The sequence below is a fragment of the Chiloscyllium punctatum genome, chromosome 30, assembly GCF_047496795.1.
Source record: "Chiloscyllium punctatum isolate Juve2018m chromosome 30, sChiPun1.3, whole genome shotgun sequence".
Lineage (NCBI taxonomy): Eukaryota > Metazoa > Chordata > Chondrichthyes > Orectolobiformes > Hemiscylliidae > Chiloscyllium > Chiloscyllium punctatum.
In genome coordinates this window covers 20,773,311-20,799,182 of record NC_092768.1, presented here as the reverse complement: position 1 = coordinate 20,799,182, position 25,872 = coordinate 20,773,311, and the positions used below count along the sequence as shown (strand labels likewise).

At 43.7% G+C, this 25,872-nt stretch overlaps 1 protein-coding gene across 1 annotated transcript in view; it reads right to left on the bottom strand.

The window, feature by feature from the left end:
* LOC140455243 (cytochrome P450 2K1-like) overlaps nt 1–12,908 on the bottom strand; it is a 24,167-nt gene extending 11,259 nt beyond the window's left edge. The window contains exons 1-5 of the mRNA XM_072549968.1: nt 12,816–12,908; nt 11,099–11,314; nt 5,130–5,292; nt 2,531–2,680; nt 106–266 (exon numbers count right to left, since the gene is read on the bottom strand). Coding sequence (XP_072406069.1) covers nt 106–266; nt 2,531–2,680; nt 5,130–5,292; nt 11,099–11,314; nt 12,816–12,887 — 762 coding nt within the window. The 5' untranslated portion in view covers nt 12,888–12,908. The remainder of the gene's footprint in view (nt 1–105; nt 267–2,530; nt 2,681–5,129; nt 5,293–11,098; nt 11,315–12,815) is intronic.
* Between the last annotated feature and the right edge of the window lie 12,964 nt (nt 12,909–25,872).

Sequence of the window (25,872 nt, the reverse complement as noted above, 5' to 3'; positions counted from 1 at the left end):
TGTTTCTCAAACATTTGAGACACTTTACCCTTTCTGATCAATATCTAATGGTTAATGCAATCTCTAAATGATGACATTCTCTGAGTTGTCAGATGCTGACGTTACCTGGACCATGGGGCTGCCAAGTAGTCGAAAGCTTTCATGGACCATGTTTCCTATGCTGAGAAACGTCTTGTCATCATATTCAAACCGGTCTCCAAATACTATGGAGCAGATGACGTTGGCTGTCGCAAAGTTTGTGATAACATCCGTGTCAAATGGCTGACCTGAAAACATGACATTGCAGAATGGGGACATGATATCAGTCAATTGCAGAGGTTTACATGAAGCCGGGTGGCAGTGAATGTTTCCAAACCTGCCTCATCCATTTTTTTAATCAAATCATTTTCCATTTAGTACCTACTCACCCACTCTATCATCGATATTTACACCCACACGACTAGATGCATAAATAGGTACATTTTTTAAAATTCATTTTGAAAGATGTGGCATCACTTGCTGGACCCAGCGTTTATTGCCCGTCCCTAGTTGCCCTTGAGAAGGTTGGGGGCGAGCTGCCTTCTCCAACCACTGCAGTCCATGTGTTGTGGATTGCCCCACAAGAGAGGGAATTCCAGGATTTTGACCCAGTGGCAGTGAAGGAATGCTGATATACTTCCAAGCCAGGATGGTGAGCAGCTCGGAGGGGATATTGAAGATGATAGTGTTCCCATTATCTGCTGCCCTTGTTCTTCTGAATGGAAGTGGTCGTGGGTTTGGAAGGTGCTGTCTGAGGATCAATGGTGAATTTCAGCAGTGCATCTCATAGATGACACACACGACTGCTACTGAGCATCAGTAGTGGAGGGTGTGGACTTGAATTTGAATTTAAATTCAAATGGATGCTTGTGGATGCAGACCAATCAAGTGGGCTGCTTTGTCCTGCATGGTATCAAGCTTCTTAAGTGTTGTTGGAGTTGCACCCATCCAGGCAAGTGGGGAGTATTCCATCACACTCCTGGTTTTGACAGTGGATAGATAGTGGACAGGCTTCGGGAGTCAGGAGGTGAGTTACTCGCCGCAGTATTCCTAGCCTCTGCCCTGCTCTTGTAGCCACTGTATTTATGTGATGAGTCCAGTTGAGTTTCTAATCAATGATAACTCCCAGGATATTGCTCGTGGGGGATTTAATATTCGGAACATCATTGAATGCCAAGGGACAGTGGTTAGTGTCAGATCCATATATACACCTGGTCATCTCCTGGCGGGAAAGCTGGAAATATTTCTAATACCATTTCCAATTCAGAACATTAATGGGAAAAGATATGTTTTCGAATTCCAGTTCTGTTGATGTGGTAGTTATAGTGTTGTCTCCATCAGAATCATTTTTGGTACCACCACCCATTCCTGTTGGTCCTAGTCTAAATTACCAATACCAAGTGGGGAAAGATGTCCACTAAAGTCTTCTGCAGAAGAGGGATCATTTTTGATAAACAGAAGAATGTATTACATAGTAGTTAATATCTAGTTACAAAACAACTGAGTCAGGCGAGAGCACTTTGTAAGACCTCAGACTGTATTTTGGAATAAGTAGATGCTACTGTTAACTGCATAGACTTCTCAATTAGACCAACAACAGGAAAACTGGTTAGGTCCTCTCAGGATCAGCCCAACATATCCTAATGGGTGGAGCTCATCTTGTGATGGCAGTTAACCTTTTCAGGTACTTTGTATCTTATACAAGAAATCATCTTCACAGCTGTGATACTTGCTGTTTCAAAATCAAGTTAATCCCATGATTGATAGAAAGTTTAAAAATATATATTGTTGCTGAAGTATAGGTTCCGATGCTGTTATCTCCTCTGATTCAGCTCAGTTTGGACCCTTATCCTGGCCCCATCTGTATTCCTGATTTTCCTTGTTCCACTCTTGCAATCAGCTGCCAAACTGAAAATCCCTCTCTAAACATCTTGACCTCTCTGTCTCTCTTTTTATCTCTCAGACTTTCCTTACCATTTGTCTCCTGTGCAAACATTTTGAGTCTACCATCTCGTCATGTGGCTCAGTTGCCAATGTGAGTTGGTAATGTACCCGGAATCTTTGAATGTGTTGAAAGCTCTGTATAAAGGTGGATGGCTTCTGGTGGTTTATTTTCTACTCTGCTGTTCTTGGTCTGCTACTTATGCCTCCACCATGGGCAACTGAGTCATTGAGATCCAGTCAACAAGTACAGGACAGAAGTGGGCAGGGAACCTGATCATTTAATGGGACTCACTTGATTGCTATCCATTAAGTTAAATGATTAATCCATTCAGACAGGCTCTCCTTCAGGCACGTGCAAGTAGTTCAATGTCTCTTGATACAGGAAGGGGAGAAAAATATCCTTTTGAATTATTTTAAACTATCATTTTACAGTTTTAATAAAATACGTTTCCCAGTTTGGGTCTAAGTGGGAGAGTAAGGCGTGACTTTTAACGTATCTGTGTGGGAGGTTGGTATGAGTGAGCACTGTCTCCTTGGATGGTAATACTGAGCTAACACATGTACTCACCTTTGTACGAGTCAATCTTTTTCACCAGGAATCCAGCTTCCTCAATTATCTTGTCCTCAATAGATTTCTTGCCCATTCCAAAATCTCGCAGGGTTGAGAGCATGAACCTTCTCATTTGTTTCCATGGATCCCCATTGGACCAAACAACACCTATAGGTCAATCAAAAGAGCTGGTCAACTCTATAAGCCTTTTCTCAGACAGGTGAAGATGTCAAATGCTAGTTGAGTTTACCAGTGTGGCAGAAACACTATGTAAGATTCTATAGAATTGTACAGAATAAACAGAGGGTCTTCCATCCATTGTTATTGGGAGAAAGCTGTCCAACTTGTCTCATCACCTCGATTCATTCCTACAGCCTGGCATTTTTTTCACTTTTCATTCCCTTTTGAACATCACAAATGAATCTTCACCCCTCCACCCTTTCAGGCAGAGTGTTCTAGACTGCAGAACTTATTGGGCAAAATGTCTCTGCCCAATATCCCCCCTTCTCCATTGCAGTTCTCTCTGTTTCTGTCCATATCTGATTGCATTATAATCTTTTCCCTCGCAGTTATCTCCTTTTTAAGCTTGGCTGTGTCAGCTACCCTCGTCATAAAAGAGAATGAATACCATTTCGTTTGCAGAATTTCAGTGGAAGATTTATAGGCTAGTTCTGTAAAATGTGTGTGATATATCACAGTGCACCACCTGCATATAGACACTAACAGAAGCTACAAATCCCCTAACATCTTTAAAATGGAATTTGTGTGTATGTATGGCTCAGCACTATCTGTTGGGCTGAATGCCCTGTTTCTGGGCTGTCAAATTCTGTTTGAGCATGCTATGATAGATGGCATATTAGGGTCTACACTTCTAATGTTGCAGTTACTCAAAGACACACACCAGCTGGAGATCTGTTCCAACACTCTGCAGTGGAGAATGGGTGCCATGCAGAGACTCCCTGCCTCTGCGATCTTTCCCAAAATTTGGATCTTCCTGATTTGCTTTTTTTTAACTTGTTATTGTGAATGATTAAAGAGGATTGGTTTCTGAATTCTGTTGAACATCTCAGTTCCCACATTTGGTCCAATCACAGGTTTCCCACATTGAGTTAGAGGGTCCTTAGGACAGTCCTGCATCATTTACAGTGTCATTTACTCCAATTGAATATTAAATGTACGGCAGCATTAAATAAAGTGAACTACAGATTTCACCCAGTGCCCTGGCCAACAGCCCAAACTCAACCGATAGCAGTAAAACAAATAGCCTACTCCCCTGTTTGTAGGATCTTGCTGTGCATAGCTTAGTTGCCATGTATTCATACAGAACGGAAACAGACCCTTCGGTCTAACCAGTCCATGCCAAACATAATCCCAAACTAAACTAGTCGCATCTGCCTGCACTTGACCCTTTTCCTTCCAAATCTTTCTTATCATGTATCTATCCAAATGTCTTTTAAATGTAATTGTACCTGCATTCATGAGTGTGCATGGTCATAGAACCATTATCATAGAATCCCTGCAGTGAGGAAGCAGGCCATTCAGCCCATTGAGTGTACACTGATCCTCCACAGAGCATCCCACTCAGATTCACTCCATCCCCATAACCCTGCATTTCCCTGGCTAATCCACCTCGCCAGTACACCCCTGGACACTCTGTGGCAATTTAGCATGGCCAATCCACCTCATCTGCACATCTTTGGACAGTGGGAGGAAAACGGAGCACCCGGAGGAAACCCACACAGACACAGGGAGAATGTGCAAACTCCACATGGACAATTGCTCCAGAGTGGAATTGAACCTGTGTCCTTGGTGCTGTGAGGTAGCAGTGTGAACTACTGAGCCACAATGATCTTTTACCATAAAAGAACAAGTCTTTCGATCTAGGACTTTTACAAAAATTGCTCTGAGGGATTATTCATGCTCAGCTTTCGATTTAAGTTCTCCAATTCACAAAAAAAAATGTTTTTAAGCAACATGTTCATAGGCATTATGGCACACCTCTGCAGTAGGTGGGACTTGAGTCCAGGTTCCCCGGGTCAGAGGTAGGGCCACTACCACTGCACTACAGGAGCCCTGACAAGCCACATATAATTGTCCCATTGAAATAAATATCATGCAACACCAGTTTCCAATTATCCATTCATTGACACTGGGTAATTAGGCTCGGAATTTCTCTCCTGGTGTTTTTGTCTTCAGTTTCGCAGACTACACTTGACTCCATTTTAATGAACCCGTTGCTGCCTGCACGCCATGTCACAATCTTTTTCGGAATTCTTTATCACAAACACAGAACAGAATAGTGTGGGGTTACTGCATTTTCGTTCTCTTCATTCAAATTAGGATTACTGAGGAGACAGGGGAGTATTTGACTAGCTGGAACATTTTCTGCTTCAAGTAATCTCACTATCATGCTGTGTTAGTGTTGTAGATGGAATAAATAGCTTTCTGTTCTTACACCTCCAGTTAACCTGTGGATTAATTTGATTGAGTGTATTATTTCTGATGTATTAAGGAAGACTGGAAGGATGAGAGGCCAGTGTCAGGGATTGTTCCTTGCACCCCGATGTACTGCCAGTTCCTATAGCAGGGTCACACATTTTAATTAACAGGAAATTACCAGATCCTTCTTTAAGCACGTTCATGATCGGTACATCAGGTCTTCCCAGGAATTCATCAGCGTGATTAATGAGGGCATTCTTCACTGTTTCATACCCAGCCAGCACCACCACCTTCTCCGGACCCAGGCTGACAGAATACACTGAGCCATATTTTTCTGACAGCTGCAAGGAAAGAAACAAGCTATTAAATCTGTCTCTTAGCAGGTGGCCTGTTGCACTAATTGATGGAATTAAATGAGGAAGAGTGAGACAGGGCCTGTGTCATGCACAAGGTATTGTCATGTCCCAGTGTGACCCTCTCTGAATTAATGTATGTATTTTTTAAACTAACCACAAAAGCCTGCAAACAAAATGCGGCCCATGTGGATTAAAACTAGTCTCTTGTCTCAAGAAGGAACCTAAGGGATATTCCAGACTTATTTACTCACTCAATGCCCTTTCCTGAATCTCATTCAACAGGCTGCAACCAATTGAATGGGACATTCTGAAATAAAGGACACCAACTGTCTTAAAACTCTCAAAATGTGAGCTACACAACACAGGATGTTTAGTTGACCAAATCATCCACATAATTTGGAATGGGATTTTGTCTTGTTGAAAAGTCACATGACAAGGAAACCGTCTCATTTTCTGGTTTTAAAATAGCATCAAAAAATCTGTTCTGAGAAAATTTCACTGCAGAGCCATTAAACCAGTTGTAAGCCTTCTAGAAAGATAAGGTAATAATTAGCCAACACCAGGTTATAGTCCAACAGGTTTATTTGGAAGCACTAGCTTTCAGGGCACCTCTCCTTCATCAGATGGTTGATCAGGCAACCACCTGATGAAGGAGAGACAATCCGAAAGCTAGTGTGCTTCCAAATAAACCTGTTGGACTATAACCTGGCGTTGTGTGATTTTTAACATTGTCCAGCCCAGTCCAACACCAGCCAGCTCCTCCACGTCACAAAAATTAACAATACCTTGAAAATGAGCAAAGGATTCCCCATATCATTTCAACTTGGCGTTCACTTGAAAACCGACTTCATAGGAATTTGACCGTAAGAAACCTCCTAGCTTGCTGAGAATCCTCTGTTTTATAAGTTCTTCACTTCAACCAAAGCCTCAATTAATCTAAGAAACTGTATGTCCACTTCAAATGATAACAAAAGACTGAGAACATCACAAATCATTGTTTAATGTTTGACCTTCATTTATATCTGCTTTTTAAATGTCTTAAACACTGAGCAGAAAATGTGGGATAATAAATAATTTTTTTTTTAAATTGATGCTGGAATTATTGAATTGAGGCAATAATGCTGACGGTAAAAAATGCACAGACCTTACTTGTAAAGTCACCGGTCTTGGGCAGTAAAAAGAAGAATGAATCTAGTATGTAACATTGGACATTTACAAGTTGGGTGGAAAGATCTGTTTTTGTGCTCTGCGTATTAATATATAAGGAGGAAGGTTTCTCACTGCAGCATGATGGCATAAAGTAATTGCTGTGGATCATTGAGCCATCTGGTTGGGAATCATATTTGAGGGAACCTGGACTTTTGAATTATTATTTAATATTGTACTTCTGCCATCTTTTCATACCTCATTTTGAATGTTTATCCTGACAGAAACATGGGATTTCGGGATTTAACAAGATGTGCCTGGTTCTCCATCTCTGCTCTATGGTTATGTGATGAGATGCGTCTAAGGCATTTTAATCATTGTAAGAAAAAGCTGATATTTCAGTTCAGGCTATTGATTCAAGAACAGGCTAAATACCAGCCTCAAACTAGTCAGAATTATACATATATCGCTCTGCTGCTCTTGGCTTTTTAGATGCTAGTTGGCGTGTATTTGGAAAATGCTGTGCAAGGAAACTTGGTGAATTTTTCCTGTATCTGGTACACAGCTGCTACAATGCATTGGTTGTGGAAGGAATGAAGGTTTGTGGATATCCATATGATATCCATCTTTATCCTGGATAGTGTCAAGCTTCTGGAAGGTTGTTGGAGCTTCAGTCATCCAGGCAAATGGGGAGTTTTCCATCACACTCCTGACTTGTGCCCTGTAGGTGGTGAACAATGTTTGGAGAATCAGGAAGTGAGCTACACCCCACAAGATTCCAAGCCTGTATCTTGCTCTTCCAACTACAGTATTTATATGGATAGTCCATCTGGTCAATAGTAACCCCCAGGATATTGAGAGTGGGGGAATCCAGCGATACTAATGCCGCTGAATGTCAAGGGATGGCAGTAAGATTGTCTCCTGTTGGAGATGTGCACTGTGACATGAATTTTATTTGTCAGCAGAATTCTGGATGTGGTCTGGGGGATAAGAGGTTACAAAGTCACCATTACTCTAGCTTTTAATTCCAGAATTTGTTTTTAAGTGAATTCAAGCATCTCCTGTGGTGGGAATTGACCCGAGTACATTCGGGACTCTGCCATTATCAGGAAAAGATATTGGTTCCAATTTTTGGTTTTAGCACAAATCTACTAACATCCTGGTAAATATTTCTTTAAAAATTGACATTAGGATTAAAGGCGCAAGTTTAATTTTAGGGTTAGGGTTAGGATTTTCTGACTATCCGAGATGTATGGTGTGTTTGGTAAGATTTGACTACATCTTTATGCAATCCTGGCCAACAAAAATGTTGTACTATTTTAACCTGTGATTTCCTAATACCGAAATGAAGTGCCATTGGAATTGCATCAGTCTCTTGTAAACTTTCAGTAACATTTTCAGATAAGAGTAAACCTGATTGACCACAGTCCCTTCCTCCTCAGCTGGTGGTCTCTATTTACTCATTAAGGCTTTGGTTTTCAACCTTTAGTACTCAGATGTTGTTTTTGATTCAGTTTCTGAAGTATCATTTTTTTCTGCCTTCATTGCTTTCAGTTAATTTTCAAAAATTAGAGTCATAGAGATATACAGCATGGAAACGAGCCCTTCAGCCCAATACCTCAATGCTGACCAGTCTTCCTGAACTGGACTAGCCTCATTTGCCTACATTTGACCCATAGCCCTCTAAACCTTTCCTATCCATGTACCTGTCCAAATTCCTTTTAAATGTTGCAATTGTACCCACCCACCACACACCACCTTCTGTGTGAAGAAGTTGCCCCTCAGGTTCCTTTTAAATCTTTCCCATCTCACCTTAAACCTGTTGCCATCTGGTTTTGGACTCCCCTACTCTGGGGAAAAAGACCTTAGCTATTCACCTTACCTATGCCCCTCATGATTTTTGTATTTGATAACTGAATTTCCAAACCATCCCATGCTTCATCGACTCCTTCTCGTTTTATGGGCCTTTTATATAGTCACAACACAGTCAGCCACAATCCAGGATGTTATTTTATAAGATTTCAGTTCCTTTATCTCCATTATCACACCAGATCAATTCCTGTAGGAATTCCTATTGGGACTCTCTGCTCAGCGAGGACAGACATTGACGATGAAATATAACTTTGTCTGACAGGTGACTAAGTAACAATTGCGCCAACAAACACCAGGTTATGATCATCACTAATAAGGAACAATATAAGAACTGCCTCTTGACATTCAGTGGTATTTTAATGAATAACCCACTAACAACATCCTTGGGGTTACCATTGACCTGAAACTCAACTGGACATAAACACTGTGGATACAAGAGCAGGTCAGAGGCCAGAGATCTACAGTGAGTAACCCACCTCCTGACTCCCCAAAGCCTGTCCACTATATACAAGGCATAAGTATTTGCCTGGATGGGTGCAGCTCCAACAACACTCAAGAAGCTTGACACGATACAGGACAAAGCAGGCCACTTGCTTGGCACTACATTCACAAGCTCCACAGCCTCCATCACTGATGTTCTTGTCATGTGTACTATCTACAAGATGCACTGCAAAAATTCACCAAAGATCCTCGGGCAACACCTTCCAAACCCATGACTATTTCCATCTAGAAGAACAAGGGCAGCAGATAATGGGAACACCACCACCTTCAGGTTCCCCTCCAAGCCACTCACCATTCCTTCAGTGTCTCTTGGTCAAAATCCTTCTCCAAGGGCATTTGGGGTCAACCCACAGTGGATGGCCCACAGCCGTTCAAGAAGGCAACTCACCACCACCTCCCCAAGGGCAAATAGGGACAATAGCAACACTCACGTCCCATGAGTGAATTTAAAACAAATCTCTACTGTGTCAGCACAGTCTTTGGAGAGCACTCTTAGCATTAAATAATACATCCAGGCACTGCGCAACTCTGCAATGAAATCATAGCTGTCAAGCCATGAATCTGGTGTGATAAAATGTTTAAAAGAAGTGGCTTTTAAGGAGGTTCTTAAAGAGCACAGTGAGGCAAAGTTCTAGGGAGGAAGTTCAGAACATGTGGTCTGGGCAGCTGAAGGTATGGTTGTCAGTTGTGAAACAAGAAAGGGAGAGGATATACCTGAGGAACAGAGTGCTGTGAGAGTGAGTTATCAAGCTGTGGGAGGATATCCCTCACTCACTTAGGTTTCTCCTCTAATTTTAACCATAACACATCCAGTTTGATCCTGACAACCACTTCTGCAGAATAACTAGTCATTGGGATTCAGTTGATTTGGTGATTAATGGTGACGTTCTGAGCCAAGTTCCCTTTTACCATTCTCTGACAGTTGTTTAAAAATAAGGAATCATCTGTTCAAGCAGAGGTGAGGATACATTTCTTTCTCTCGGTGTTTGTGAGCTTTTGGAATTTCCTTCCCCAGAAGGCAGTGGATGCAGACTCTTTAAATATTTTGAAGGCAGAGGTCGATAGAATCTTGATTATTGCAAGGTCATCTGAGATATACCGGAATGATCAGCCATGATGCTATTCAATGAGGGAGCAGGCTCGAAGGGCTGAGTGGCCTCCTCTTCATCTCAATTAGAAAACATGCTCAGCTGCTTACTTTTCTCAAAAAGAAGCAAAATTGAACACTGAGTAATGCGGGTCAGCTTGAGTCTCGGTTTGGACACCAGCCCACCTCCTTGATCTCTAGGCTAGAGCGGTAGCTGCCTGCTATCTAATATCCAACTATTCTACATGGGACACCACCTGGAAAACAAGTGGGTGTTACACTATGAGGTAGGGGCAGCACTGAGCTCAGAGCTGAGACCCTGCTGCCATTGAGCAACCCATTCGTGGTCACTGTCTGACCTTCACTGAGGGACAGATCCTTAGCCGAGGGGCTGAAGAGCATTCAGCTTCTGTGGGGCACCAGGAGCTGACAAGGAACTCAACTGAAGGAACAACATTAGTGACATTGGAAAGGTTACATAGCCAAGGCACCTTCACATTTCTGTATTTAATAAATGTGAAGCACTCTGGGTACATAAACACAGTAACAAACTCCTGGCATAAGTCCAAGTAAAGGTCCTTAAAAGTACAAGGTACAAGTAAAGCCCAAATCCAAAGATGAGCAGTTTAGGTGGATTAGCCGTGCTAAGTTGCCCATGGTGTCCAGGGATATGCAGGTTGGTGGGGGCGTGGGAGGGTGGGGAGGGGGAGTTAGCTACGCGAAATGCCGGGTTACAGGGATGGGGTAGAGGTGTGTGTCTGAGTGGGATGCTCTTTGGATGGTTGGTGCGGACTTGATGGGCTGATTGGCCTGCTTCCACACTGTAGGGATTCTTTGATCGAATGACACTTCATAGGTGCTCCAAGGGGAGGGAAAAATACTTACCAGAAGAGACAAAACCTGCAATCAACTTCAGGATAAGCTGTGGCAATATTCTGTAAGGCAACCAAGCAAGCTCCAGACCTGTTAGCATTGTCCTCGTGGTGACTAAACATAACTAAACCCTCCAGTGCAATCTCTAAGTGTCCACTCTGCTCGGGAACGTACCAAGAGACTGGCTGAAGTCTGAAACACACCGACAAATTTTAAACGTATGCATTTTCAATAAATCAATTATCTCAATGAACTCCTCAACACTCACTGTTAACCACCAACGATTGCTTACTTAGTGGATTGTTTTCTTACCTCAACCAGCGATTTGTAAAGTCTTTTCAAATCCAGTTGGTGCAGGTTCCCTATTATTGGGAGAGGGATGGGTCCAGGGGGGTAGTTAATCGGAGGCCTTTTCCTGAACTTGTTGAGAAAGGAAATGAGCAGAATCCCAAGTAGAGAATAAATCAGTAATGTCGTGGTGAGGCTTGATGCAAACAGGTTGAGGAGAGCCATAGCGAACGGAATTCTCTGTAAAGCAAAACCTCTCTGTTACTTTAACTCTCTGCCTTTTCCATGCACAGTTACTGACTTTCTATCAACCTAATACCTTGCCTGACTGGTGCCGCACACCTAAAGTAAAAAGGTCACATTCCGAGCATAACCTACAGCCTCAGAACAGTGCCCCCGGACCTGATTGAAACTGGCAAGAAAACTCTCTGCTGGTCTTTGGTCTCTGTGGTCTCTTGCCTTCACTGGATGACCCTCAGTTGGATTGCATCATAGAGTACAGAAACTAGGCCACAGTTGTTTTGGCATACAGTTGTGAAAAGCCCTTTGAGCTCAATGAACCTTTCAGTCACACACAAAGGGATGGAAGGGATGACTTTAAATTAGGATTTCTTTATCCCTCTTATGACCCAGAAGTGAAGCTCTGTTTGATTCACTCTTTTCTCTTTTAAACCAGAAGACTGTAAGATATGGGAGCAGAATTAGGCCATTCAGCCCATCAAGTCTGCTCCACCATTTGATCATGGCTGTTATGTTTCTCAATCCTATTTTCCTGCCTTCTCCCCCTAACCCTTGCTGCCTTTACCAACCAAGAACCAATCTCTGTCTGTACTCAGTGAGGGGTGGGGGAGTCTGACTGAAACTTACTGAGAGGCCTGGATAGAGTGGATGTGGAGAAGATGTTTCCACTAGTAGGATGGCCCAATGGCACAGCCTCAGAGTGAATGGTCAACCTTTCAGACCTGAGATGAGGAGAAGTTTTTCAGTCAGAGGGTGATGCAGTCCTCACTTGCTCCTTTATTTCTAGCCCTCTGCCTCCCTCCTTTCTGAAACAGGACGATTATATTAGACATTTTTCAGCCCTCTGGGATCCTCCCTGACTCCAGTGAAGACTGAAAGATCACCATTATCGCTTCTACAAATTCCTCAGCTATTGACTTCAGACCCTGGGCTGTAGTCCATCTGGCCCAGGTAATTTATCCACCTTCAGACTTTTCAGTTTGCCCTGCAGCTTCCCCTGAGTGATGGCCACTACACTCAACTCTGCCTCTGACTTTCTTGAAGTTCTGGTATGCTGCTGGTGTCTTCCAGTGTGAAAACTGATGCAAAGTACCTATTCAGTTCCTCTGCCATTTCTTTGTACACTATTATTCCTTTTCCAGTCTCATTTTGGAGCAGTCCAATGTCCACTCTTGCCACTCTCTTACCTTTTAGAGTTCCAAAAAAACTTACAATCTTCTTTTATTTGGCTAGCCAGCTTACTATCATATTTAAACCTCTCTCCACCTTCTCCCAACGTTTTCAGTTTTTTTTTTAAAGGCTTCCAACTAACCTTCACCTGATTGTATGCTTTCCCTTCGTGATTTTATGCCGTTCCTGTCTTCTCTTGTCTGCCATGGTTGCCCTCATCCTCCCCTTAGCATGTCCCTTCCTCCTTGGGAGGAATTTCTGCTGCGCCTCCTGAATATCTCCCAGAAGCTCCTTCAGTTATCATCATTTTAACAGCAAAATCTTTAATCACCTTTCGATCTGATGATACCAAACTGTAAAGTCCTTTGTCAGAATCGTCGGATGTTATTCCTCCTGTAGCCATTTTTATAGGTGTGTTGTTTCTTTCAAGGCTAAAGGCTTGCGTGTAACCTTATTGATTCAGGTTAGAGTGTGGCTTTCACTATACCAGACAGGTTTTCTAGTAAATGACAAGGGCTCTGTCACTGCTACTGAGTGTCAATAGTATTGTTCATGAAAATGGTGTAATTTGAATTATATAGCAGTACCAGACTGTTCTGTGGCAATTTGATAAGTGTGTCTAAGATTTCTTTTTAGAATAGATTTTCAGTTTTTTGTTGGGAGCACAGAGAATCTTCATGCGTTCATTCATTACGCAGAATGACCTGCTCAGTATGTCCCAATGAGTAAATACCAGCATTGACCTGGTTTTCAAGTTTACTGAACTAACCATTTGTTCAAACAGAAATGTTTCAGTTCATTGGCTGAAACCATTTGCACATGAAAACAAGATTAGCAAGACAGATACTGTAATGTAGTTTCCCAATGACGTTCTCTGATCTGTCTCATTGAGATACCAGGTCCAAAGAAAGTTAAAAGGCTTCTTATGCCATTGATATGTGTCACATATTTTGTATAGAAGTTGACAAAACATGATGGTCTCTGTCTACACCTCTCTCTCAGATGCTATGCACTCTGTTGGACTGCAAGTAAAATGATGCACTTTACAAAAATTCAGGCTGGCAATCTCAGTGCAGCACTGAGAGAGCACTGCACTGTCAGAGGTACCAAGAGACAAGATGTTGAACCGATTCCCTGCCTATCTTCGCAGCTGGAGTAAAAGATCCCATTTCGAAGGAAATCAGGGGCAGATCAAACAATTATCATTTTTTTTCTTTTGTCTCATCTCATGCTAAGAATAACCATTATCAGAAGGAACTTATTGAAAAGCAGGCAAATGGAATGGATTTTCTGTGTACTATATATTGGTAACTAATGTAATGGAGCATTTGTGGTGGTTACTAAAACTGTTTCATATCTCTGTCACGTTGGACAAATAGACTATTTGAGGTCAGGACCCATTCTGTTATTAGGCAAAAGTGAGGACTGCAGATGCTGGAAACCAGAGTTTAGATCAGAATGGTGCTGGAAAATCAACGATTCGGGCAAAAGCCCTTCATCAAGAATCAGCCCGTCAATTTTCCTGCTCCTCGGATGCTGCCTGACCTGCTGTGCTTTTCCAGCACCACTCTGATCTAAACCCCCATTCTGTTATTGCTGAATTCCCAGCAGTTTGCCAACATAATGTTTATTTTTCTGTCAGTACAGGGAGGTGGCTTTTTATTGCCCCCTCCCTGGAACAAACTTTTCCCATTACACGGCCATCAAATTTGTCACTGGTTAATCAGTCAACAGCGAAGAACAAAACTTGGGAAAACACACGATGTCCAGTGGATAAAACTGGGGGACAAGAAGGAATGGGATTAAAGGTTTCAGTCGGGAACTGGAATCAGGCAGATTGGCCTCAGAATTTCCTGTACATTCAGTCAGACTGCGTTCAATTTTGTAATTAAAGCCACAGCACAGAAAAGTGACTCTGACACTTTGAGCTGGAGATGAAAATCTACCACTGAAAGTGCAAACATTCACAACATTGAGGAGAGTACAGGAGCAGAGGGACCAAGGAATTCACTTAAATAATTCTCTAAAGGTGGACAGGCAAATTGAAACAGTTATTAAGAAAGTTTATACGATCCTTTGGTTTGTAGATAAAGGGGCAAAGTATAAAAGCAAGGAAGTGTTTTTGCATTTCTCCAATCATTGGTTAGACCACATTTTGAATATTGTATTCGATTCTGGGCACCATATTTAAGGCAGGATGTTAAAGGTCTGGAGAGGGGGGCAAAAGTGATTTACCAATCTACCAGGAATGAAGGATTACAGTGATAAGGAAATATTAGTGAAATTGGACTTCTTTTCCTTGGAACAGAGAAGATTAAAATGCGGTCTTATTGAGGTGTTTAAAGTGTTGTATATATGTAAAGTAGTGTTACTTCTGCAATCATAATTACTTATGCAAGGTAAATGAACTCACACCAGTGTATAATTGTTCAACCAAGAGCTGAGTCAACAAGAATGAAAACTATGTGAAGGAAATATATAATTGTATTTGTATGAGCTAAAATGTGCATACAAGAATGAAACATGCCTGCAAACAATGGTAGATGTTACAGACAAATAGATAAGGTGCTGTGAGGATGTAGGTTAAGCCAGATATGCCTGTACAAGCAGTAGTTATAAGCATCTGTTTCCCACTTTTGCAAAAACACAAAAACAAACCCCAATTAAAATGTCCTGAGGTTCAATATGGTTGAGGAATGGGAGGAAATGTCACAAGTGGGGGGAATAGATGGCAGTGAAGGAGGATATACCTAACAAGGGACCACAGCAGGATGTGGTGAAATGGCCGAGTAAAACTTGTACTTTGTTATGCACAAGGCTGGTTACGGCAAGAGATAAACAATAGTAATGGGCACCGGGTTGGGAGTAGTGAATCCTATATAAGATATGTACTTACTAAACTCTGGGTGCCCTATTCCAGGCACCACTCTTGCAAGAGTATAATAAACATACTGATTGTTTCAGATCTTGTCTCGGACTGAAATTATTAAAGTGAGTGAGCTTTGTTTCTCACAAAAGTTATGAACAGGGTAAACAAGGATATTCTGTTCTGAGTAGTTGGTATGCCAGTAACTAGGGGTGACAAAATTTCATGATTGTCAGCAAGAGAGCTAGGAGAGAGATGAAGAGAAACTTCTACCTGAGAGAGAATTGTTGGGATTTGGAATGTGCTGCCTGGGAGAGAGGTGGAGGTGGATTCCATAGGAGGGTTCAAAAGAGAGCCGGATATATACTTGAAACGGATGAAGTTAAAGGGCAACAGAGATAGGGCTGGAGGATGGGACAAATTGGGTAGCCAGTAGAGACCTGATGGATCGAATGGCCTCCTTCTGTACTATAAAACTCTGTGAATCTACAATTGAACTTTCTCCGACTACTTCTCTTTGTTTTTATGTCTCCCACTTTTTTCTGAGTTTTTTTCATCTAATTTTTCTCTACTTACCTTCTAGAGGGAGCTAGGTTGTGGAGGTCAGCAGCAGAGACAGCAGCAGCTGGGGACCCACAGCAGTGGGGTAAGAATGGGCTGGAGCGGGACACCAGAGGGCGACTGGGGGTGAAGGTGGGAGCGGGCAGCCCAGGGTAAGAACAGGCCAGAGCAGTACCAAAGTGGGACACTAGAGGGCGGCTGGGGGTGAGGGTGGGGGCAGGCAGCCCGGGGTAAGAACAGGATGGAGCAGTACCAGAGTTGGACACTACAGGGTGGCTGAGCAGACAAAGTCTAAATTAGACCGGTGCTGGAAAAGCACAGCAGGTCAGGCAGCATCCGAGAAGCAGGAAAATCGATGTTTCGGGCAAAAGCCCTTCATCAGGAATAGAGGCAGGGTGCCTGCAGAGTGGAGAGATAAATGAGAGGGGGGTGGGGGTGGGGAGAAAGTAGCATAGAGTGAATGGGGGTGGGGGTGGAGGTGATAGGTTCAGAGAGGAGGGTGGGGAAAGGTAGCAAAGAGTACAATGGGTGAATGGGGGTGGGGAAGGTGGTGATAGGTCAGAGAGGAGGGTGGAATGGATAGGTGGAAAGGAAGATAGGCAGGTAGGACAGGTCATGGGGTCAGTGCTGAGCTGAAAGTTTGGAACTGGGGTGAGGTGGGGGAAGGGGAAATGAGGAAACTGGTGAAATCCACATTGATGCCATGGGGTTGAAGTGTTCCAAGGTGGAAGATGAGGTGTTCTTCCTCCAGGCATCAGGTGGTGAGGGACTGGCAGTGGAGGAGGCCCAGGACCTCCATGTCCTCAGCAGAGTGGGAGGGGTAGTTGAAATGTTGGGTCACAGGGTGGTGTGGTTGATTGGTGCGGGTGTCCCGGAGATGTTCCCTAAAGCACTCTGCTAAGAGGCGTCCAGTCTCCCCAATGTAGAGGAGACCGCATCGGGAGCAACGGATACAATAAATGATATTAGTGGATGTGCAGGTGAAACTTTGATGGATGTGGAAGGCTCCTTTAGGGCCTTGGATAGAGGTGAGGGAGGAGGTGTGGGTGCAGGTTTTGCAATTCCTGCGGTGGCAGGGGAAGGTGCCAGGATGGGAGGGTGGGTTTGTAGGGGCGGGGGGGGGAGTGGACCTGACCAGGTAGTCACAGAGGGAACGGTCTTTGCGGAAGGCAGAAAGGGGTGGGGAGTGGTAGGGCCCTTTTGGAGGTGGCGAAAATGTCGACAGATGATTTGGTTTATGTGAAGGTTGGTAGGGTGGAAGGTGAGCACCAGGGCCGTTCTGTCCTTGTTACGGTTGGAGGGGTGGGGTTTGAGGGCAGAGGGGCGGGATGTGGACGAGATGCGTTGAAGGGCATCTTTAACCACGTGGGAAGGGAAATTGCGGTCTTTACAGAAGGAGGCCATCTCGAACGTATGTGGGGAGTTCCTGGACTAGTGGGGATAAGACAGTGTCAAGGTAGGTAGAGATGAGTTCAGTGGGGCAGGAGCATGCTGAGACAATGGGTCAGCCAGGGTGGTCAGACTGGTGGATCTTGGGAAGGAGGTAGAACCAGGCAGTGCGGGGTTCCTGGACTATGAGGTTGGAAGCTGTGGGTGGGAGATCTCCTGAGGTGATGAAGTCCTGTATGGTCTGGGAGATGACGGTTTGGTGATGAGCAGTGGGGTCATGGTCGAGGGGGCGGTAGGAGGAGGTGTCCTCGACTTGGCGTCTGGCTTCAGTGGTGTAGAGGTCAGTGTGCCAAACTACCACTGCACCCCATTTATCTGCTGGTTTGATGGTGAGGTTGGGATTGGAGCAGAGGGAGTGGAGGGCTGCGCATTGTGAGGGTGAGAGGTTGGAGTTGGGGAGAGAGGTAGACAGTTGGGAGCAGGCAGCCCGGGGTAAGAACAGGCCGGAGCAGTACCAGAGTGGGACACTAGAGGGCGGCTGGGGGGGTGAGGGTGGGAACACCAGCCCAGGGTAAGAACAGACCGGAGCAGTACCAGAGTGGGATATTAGAGGGCGATTGGGGGGTGATAGTGGGAGAAGACGGCCCAGGGTAAGAACAGGCCAGAGTAGTACCAGAGCAGGACACTAGAGGGCAGGTGGTGGTGAGAGTGGGAGAAGCAGCCCACGGTAAGAATGGGCTGGAGCAGTACCAGAGTGGGACACTAGAGGGCAGCTGGGGGTGAGAGTGGGAGCAGGCAGCCCTGGGTAAGAATGGGCTGGAACAGTACCAGGGTGGGGCACTAGAGGGCAGGTGGTGGTGAGAGTGGAAGAAGAAGCCTGGTGTAAGAACAGGCAGGAGTAGTACCAGAGTGGGACACTAGAGGGCAGCTGGGGGTGAGTTGGAGCAGGTAGGCCAGGGCAGTGGCGGGGGTGACATTAAGACTGAAGCAAGGAAAGTCAAGACCTTCTTCTTAAGTCAAAAATATACTTTATTCATAAAATGAATCTTTGTATGTATCCATAGTCACAAATGCAGTTTGGTTTTGTACAGTAGCATATTAAGGAAACAAACAAATGAAAGCGCTCTCTTCCACATACGACAGTACATTTGCATGCATTTGAGGCTCCAGGAGGGTCTGATACCTGAACAGACCCCCATTTACCTGTGGATCCCTTCTGGGCAGTGTGAGCCCAGCATGGCCAGGCACTTATAGACTGTAGTGTGTGACAAAGCTACTCATTTGACAAGGTCATGCTGACCTTGGCTTTTTTTTTCAGAGGTCGTAAAAGTCTGGGGTTGATGTGTTTTAGGGCCAATTTGATTATAGCTAACAGAGTTTAAAAAATGCTTAAACAATGAAAGGGGAGTGGCCAGTTCTCCCAGCTCAGCTTTTCTCTGGTTTGGCTTGGTTTTTAGCAGTAATGGGGAAAAGCTGCTGGACCTCAAGAAGCAGGTCTGGGCTGGGACACACTCTCTCTGACATCTCTCCTGTAAGACCCAGTGTTTGATTTATCCATTTGTGCCAAGAGATGTTTATGGGGATTGTTGCAAGTATTTCGAACAACATCATTAACTTGGGATGATCTGTTAGGTTTTTGGAGAGGTTACATTATTCAGTATTCTGTTTTCTGTTGTTTGTGTTTCATTCAGTAATCCTATAAATAAATTCTGGTTTGTTTAAAACTAATTGGTTTGACCAGCAGTATCTCTCCTGGAATATCCACCTTGCTTAAAACAACTAGCAAAGTTAGGATCTGAGCTACCTTCTTGAGGGGTCTGGCCTGGTGTTGTATTGTTAACTGTGTTTCTTTGTTTTGTTCTTCCACTTTTTAGTAAGAAGGACTATAATGTTCAACTTTGTTTTCCTTATCTTTTTCACCTTTGCAACTAATATGCTGTACCCAGCGACATTTGCACCCCAGGTAGTGCCATAAGTGGTGGCTTATAAACTTTCCCCTGTACTCATATGAGTATGTGACAATAAAGCTAATTCAAAATTCAGAATGGCTGAGCCATTTTGCAAAGAACTGGTAATCATTAATAAATGGCAAGAAGAAGACACTAGCAATAGAGGCAGTGCAGGAGAAGGTTTGCAAGGTTGATCCCAGGTATGGAGGGACTCTCTTAAGAGGAGAGATTGAGTAGATGAGGCCTGTACATGTTGGGCAATGCAGACTCATTATGAGATGCAAGCTTATAGAAACGTACAAGAGCCTTTGGGGGCTTAACAGGGGAGATGCAGGCACGGGAGGTAAAAACAATGACTGCAGATGCTGGAAAGCAAATACTGGATTAGTGGTGCTGGAAGAGCACAGCAGAGATGCAGACACGGGTTTGTTTCCCCTTGTGGGACAGTCTAGGACCAGAGAGCATAACCTCAGGATGAAGTATTACCCTTTAAGACAGGAATAAGAGTAAATCTCTTCTCTTGGAGGGTCTGCAATCTGTGGAATTCTTTATCAAAAGTGGGCAGTCAAATCTGGATCACTAATTTTATTCAAATTAGAGATAGCTTTTCAATCAAGAAGGGAAGCAAGGGTTATGGGGAAAAGGCAGGAAAGTGCAGTTGGGGATTATCAAATGAGCCATGGTCTCACTGAACAGCAGAGCAAACCTGATAGGCCGAATGGCTTATTTCTGCTCACTTGCCTCCTGGTCTTATTATTGGGAAGTACACTCAATCCATGAAAGTAATTTGTTGTTGTCAGACTGGAGGAGGTTACAGAGATAAGGAAGTGAAAGGTCTGGGTGGGATTTGAACACCAAGATGAGAATTGTATCTAACATAGGTCATGGAGCACTGGGATAAGGGTGAGTGGGGACCTGATGGAAGTCAGGACATGGGAGCAGAGATTTCAGATGAAGTGACTTTTAGAGAGGGTTAGAATGGGGGTCTGCAAATGAATGATTTATAGAATTGACTAAGTGCCTTGTTTATATATACTCTGGGGCTGGATCACAGCAATGTACCTCAGTTTAAACTTTCAGGTCAGGCAAGATTTGTTACAGATCCAAGTCAGAACTGTTACTTACTATGTGTAACTTCTAAGGCACTCCAGGCCAATTAGCTATCTTTGACCTTTAACCTTGACTAAAGACCTTTTATTGGGTGCCAATCGATCAATATGATGATAGAAGCAATATTCCCAAATTGCACTCGCATTCCCCACTCAGAAAACAGATGCAACACAAAGGGCCACTCGCACTGTGATGCAGTCATCATCCATCACTATGGCAACACATTCACAAATCCCATGTGCATTGCACGGCTGTGTAGTCATCAATCACACTGGCATGGCCTTTGTCACCATGGAAACCATATGCCCACATCCCAATTTCCCTGTATCTCACCCCATCTACAGTTTTATAACAACTGGCTACAGATGTGTGGAGCTCTCCCTGTTGACGTAGTGAAAACAGAAATTGGCTTCCAGGATTTTTGGTAGTGTTGGTCTGTTAAAAGGTACACAATGATTGTGACTTCAGTATCAGACTAGAGCAGTGAATCTTAGTGATGGACACACACAGTGTGATAAAAAATCTTTCATCTGAACATGGAGTCCAGCACATCCACAAAGACTGACTCACCCAGTCTCTGTAAAGTGGGAAAATTACGGAGAGAGAAAGAGAGAGAGAGGCCATTCTTCTAGAACAGAATCAGCTCTCAAGATCATAATGAAAAAAAACATATTTTTCACAGAATCACAATTATTACAGTGCAGGAGGAAGCCATTCAGCTTGTTGTGCTGGTACCAGCTCTTCAACTGGAGCCAGTTTCCTGCTTTTACCCTATACCCTCACACTTTATTATTATCCAAATAATTGGCCATTGCCCTCTTGAATGTCTGAATTGAGTACACTTCCAGACAATGCATTCCATACTCTCAGCAAACGTGTTCAAATGTTTTTTCTCATATCACCTTTGCTTCTTTTGCAAGCCACTAGAGATCCCTCTTTCCTGTTCCTATTATTCTTGTTACAGAATGTCCCTATCTACTCTATCCAACCCACTCATGGTTTTGCAAAATTCTTTCAGACTTCCTCTTAACCTGCTTCATTCCAAGGACAACAGTCCCAACGTCTTCAATCTATCCTCATCACTGAAGTTTGGCATCTCTGGAACCATTCTTACAAATCACTTTTGCACCCTGATGCATTTGCACCCAGAGCTGTGCACTATACAATTTATTTTTATTCTGTAATAAGCAAAAGAACTGTTAATCAGGGGTTCTGAGGAAGAGTCACTTGGCCCAAAACATTAACTCTGATTTCTCTCCACAGATGCTGCCAGACCTGCTGAGCTTATACAGCAATTTCTGTTTTTGTCTCTACTTTTATTCCGTCATGGGATCTTGGTGTCACTAGCTTGACCAGCATCCTGAAGAAGGGCTAATGCCCGAAACGTCGATTCTCCTGCTCCTTTGATGTTGCCTGACCTGCTGCGCTTTTCCAGCAACACATTTTTCAGCATTTATTGTCTGCCCTGAATTGTCCTCTAGAGGGTGGTGGTGAGCTGGTTCCTTGAACTAATGCAGTCCATCCGATGCAGGAACACCCACAGAGCTAATACAAAGGGAGTTTCAGGATTTTGACCCAGCGGTACGGAAGGAACAGTAATATAGTTCCAAATCATGTCTGGATTGAAGGGGTATTAGTGGCTGGTGGAGGGTCCCATGCATTTTCTGGGAGATAGTGATGTTAGAAATAAATTTAATACAATTTAGACGAGACCACCAAAACTGGAAACAAGACAATTTATTCTACGATCTTGCAAGAAAGAGCATCAACTGCAGAAACAATTGAGCCATGAACATTCAAACTAGGACACAGTTATACTTTTGAGCTGCGTGAGGTCACCTCTCCCGACTCTTACATTACCCAATCTTTCTTATTGTATTCTACCACTACCCAGCTGCGCTCCGCCCTTATCGCCCCCTTTTCTCCAAGTTGGTAACCTTTCCCTCTGTAAGTGCTGACACAAGGCGAAACTTGTATCTTGATGTTCTTTTACTTTGCTTGTAACACCTTCCATTGTTCATCGGTACATTCCATTCTTGAACATACGTTTTAACAATGTATCTTTTCATGCTTGGTTTATGCGTTTCAGCTATCTCAGACTATTATTTTAAAGAATTATTTGCTTTAATAATTCTGCACTAAAGTTAGTATTTAATTATCCACAATTATACATTTCCCTAATGCTTGCCTAGCTGATATTTTTCCCTGTCCCCCTTTTCTGTACATACACACTCTTGCTGTTCTATATCTGCAAAAACAACACCCCCATTTCTTTTTTTTACCTTTTGTTATTTTCTGCCCTCTTTTCACCCTATGGTATCGAGGTTCACAATCTAGCCATTTCTGTCCTTCTAAGTCTGTCTTTTTTTCAAACTCTAGGAGTAATCTGCTCCTCTCTCTTTCTTGCGCTTGTGCTATTATCATGGCCCTTATTGTTTGTTGTCCTCCCAAAGACATTACCAGATTAGTCATTATCCACTTGAACACATTAAATTTATCAGTAAACCTACAATTATTAGTAACACATAAATACCTAAATTAACTAATCATTTTCTCCAACCCCATCCCCATCCTTCATCTTTTCGGAGTTCATCCCCAATTTCTCTTGTATTGTTTATCTTTTTCTTTACTATTTCTGCCTTATCTTCCACTAAGGAAGAGGTGAAAGTGAGGACTACAGATGCTGGAGATCAGAGCTGAAAATGTGTTGCTGGAAAAGCGCAGCAGGTCAGGCAGCATCCAGGGAACAGGAGAATCGACGTTTCGGCTTATGCCCAAAACGTCGATTCTCCTGTTCCCTGGATGCTGCCTGACCTGCTGCGCTTTTCCAGCAACACATTTTCACCGCTATGGAAGAGGTGTCTGGGATGAAGGTGCAGAATCTCTTACCAATCAGAGCACAGGTTCCCCCTTTTTTGGCCAAGAGATAGTCTAAAGCCATTTGATTCTGTAAAGCTGTTAGTCTTGTGGCAATCATTTCGGTGGTTATGGCCGATATTTGGGAATGAGTTTCTCCCATTGTGTCAGCGGTACCATTAATTAGTTTCTCAAGGGCAGCCGCCAGTTTCTGTAAATCTACCCCTGCCCTTGTCGTGCCGCAGTTTGGGAATAGTGTCCACAACAGACGGTCTCCTTCAGAGACCTCTCGGGTCTTACGTCTTAATTCCCCCCCTCCTTTCTCAGGTTGGGCTCATGCTTTTCTTAATCAGAGCTGAGGGACTATATGAGCGAGGTAACAGCAGCCACTCCAGCCTTTCTGGCTTTGAGGCAGTGTTTCATCAACATCATAACATGCGTGCATTCCTTTACATTTGGTCATGCGAATGTATTTTTCCTGGGAATAAATGGATAGGCCTTCAGGCCACATAACCAATATGTTCCGTTTAATATTCGGGGAATGGTCGTGGCAGTGGCTTGGTTGGTGTAGACACAAGATGATTTTCCCAATCGGAAGGGTGCGGTATCATTCTGATTACAGAAACAGGTGGTATTCACTGCTCCTTTCGGTGGGGAAACTCTAAGGCCATTGATAGCAGCCAGAGTTTTCGGGGCTGGTCTAGGGAACCATCCCGCAAAATTATATTTACCCCTGTCAGATCTCCACTTTGTATCATTTGAGCCAAATCATTTGAGCCGAGTCAAATTGTTATACATCGTACATTTCTCTTTTGGTGAGCGGTATTACCGAGGTGGGGATCCCAGATTCGCCATGGTGTGGGACCTCTGCACAGACCCAACAGTCGGCAAGTCCCTCTTGTTCAGCATAATTTTGGCATAGCGTAGTGAAGTGATTTTTCCCGCCTCCTTGAACAGTTAATACAACTAACGTTACAATACTATACCAGTTCCCGCCCATCTCTGACCCCTGCCTACCATCCTGTCTATCTGTCTTAATCTTTTAGGCACCAGGGAGAGGTGAGTCCATACAGCCGTTACAATTAATAACAATAGATATCATCAAACTTTAAAAGAGTCTTTTGTCTCAGTTCATTTCTTCTTTCTTAGCTTAACTTTCAGAGGGTTGTCTGTAGGATGAGCGTGCCACTCCACCAATGGGGCGTTCACAGAACCTTTGACACGAGTGTGATGACTCCACCCTTTCTAAGCAGTTAGGATAGCTGTCTCAGTAGTCAGGAGGGTTAGGAATGGTCCCTCCCAGCTCGGCTGGAGTTTGGTATCGTTCCAGGTCTAGATCAGGACCCAATCACCCGGTTGTCGAACTCAGGTGGAGGTCAACAGACCCTCCTTCCGAAGGACAGACAAAGAAGAGCCAAGTGCCACAATATAGTTCTTTAAAAACTTATCATTGAACTCTACAGTTGGTAATTCCCCTCTTCCACCCAAGAAAGGTAATCCAAACATCATCTCATAAGGAGAGAGGCCTATATCACGTCTAGGCGCAGTCCCAATGCATAGCAGCGCGATAGGTAAACATTTTGTCCGTGGTAATCGAGTCTCTAGGACTAGCTTAGACAATTGTTTCTTTAAGATTTGATTCATTCATTCCACCCATCCAGAGGAAGGTGGGTGCCAAGGAGTGTGGAATTCCCAAGAGATCTCTAATCCCACCATTACTTCTTGTAGGATCTTAGAGGTAAAATGGCTACCTTGGTCTGAATCTATACTTTCCACCCTCCATATCGGGGAATTATATGTTCTAAAAGAGTTTTCACTACTCCCTTCGAGGTAGCTGAGGACATTGGAAATGCCTCCACCCACCCAGTTAGGTGATCCACTTGGATTAATAAGTACTGTTGTTTCCCTACTGGGGGTAATTCTGTGTAGTCTACCTGTATTCCTTGAAAAGGTCCTACCCCAGGGTTTCTTCCACTTCTTGGCCCTCCTCTCGTTACTTTCTTATTAATCTTTTGGCAAGTCGGGCATCCTGCGCATACCTGCCTGGCTAATGTGTATATCCACTTACATCCGTACTTCCTTAACACTATGTCATACATGGCTTGCGCTCCCCAGTGACCCCCCTGATGTAGGACAGCCATAATCTCTTAACATCCAGCCGCCATCAGCTCCTAAATCTTTTAGTCCATTTTCCTCCTTTGCAGTAAACAAAGGGGCATCCTGAAGATCTGAGATTGTAGGTATTAGGGAGTATATCACTGCTCCTTGTAGATTCAGGGTCGCTTCTTTAACTACCTCATACTTCCGGTTCATTCCCCTTCTGATGTAACTATCGCTATTTCTCTCGGGAGTAACAGAGATTCCAGCACTTGTTTTATCAATTCCTCATGAGCTAGTTCTTTTCCTCTGCTATTTATCAGTCCTCTTTCTTGCCAAATGTTTACGAAGGTATGTGCACTCCAAACGCATATTTGAAGTCTGTATTTATCGTTCCTTTTTGTTTTCTAAGGTTCTGAGAGCTCTTTCTAGGGCCGAGAGTTCACAAGTTTGGGCTGACCAGCCGTTAGACAGTCTTTCAGCCTCGATAATGCTTCCCTCTATCCCGTCTACTACAGCATATCCATGATGCATTTTACCCTCAATCATCCGGGAGGACC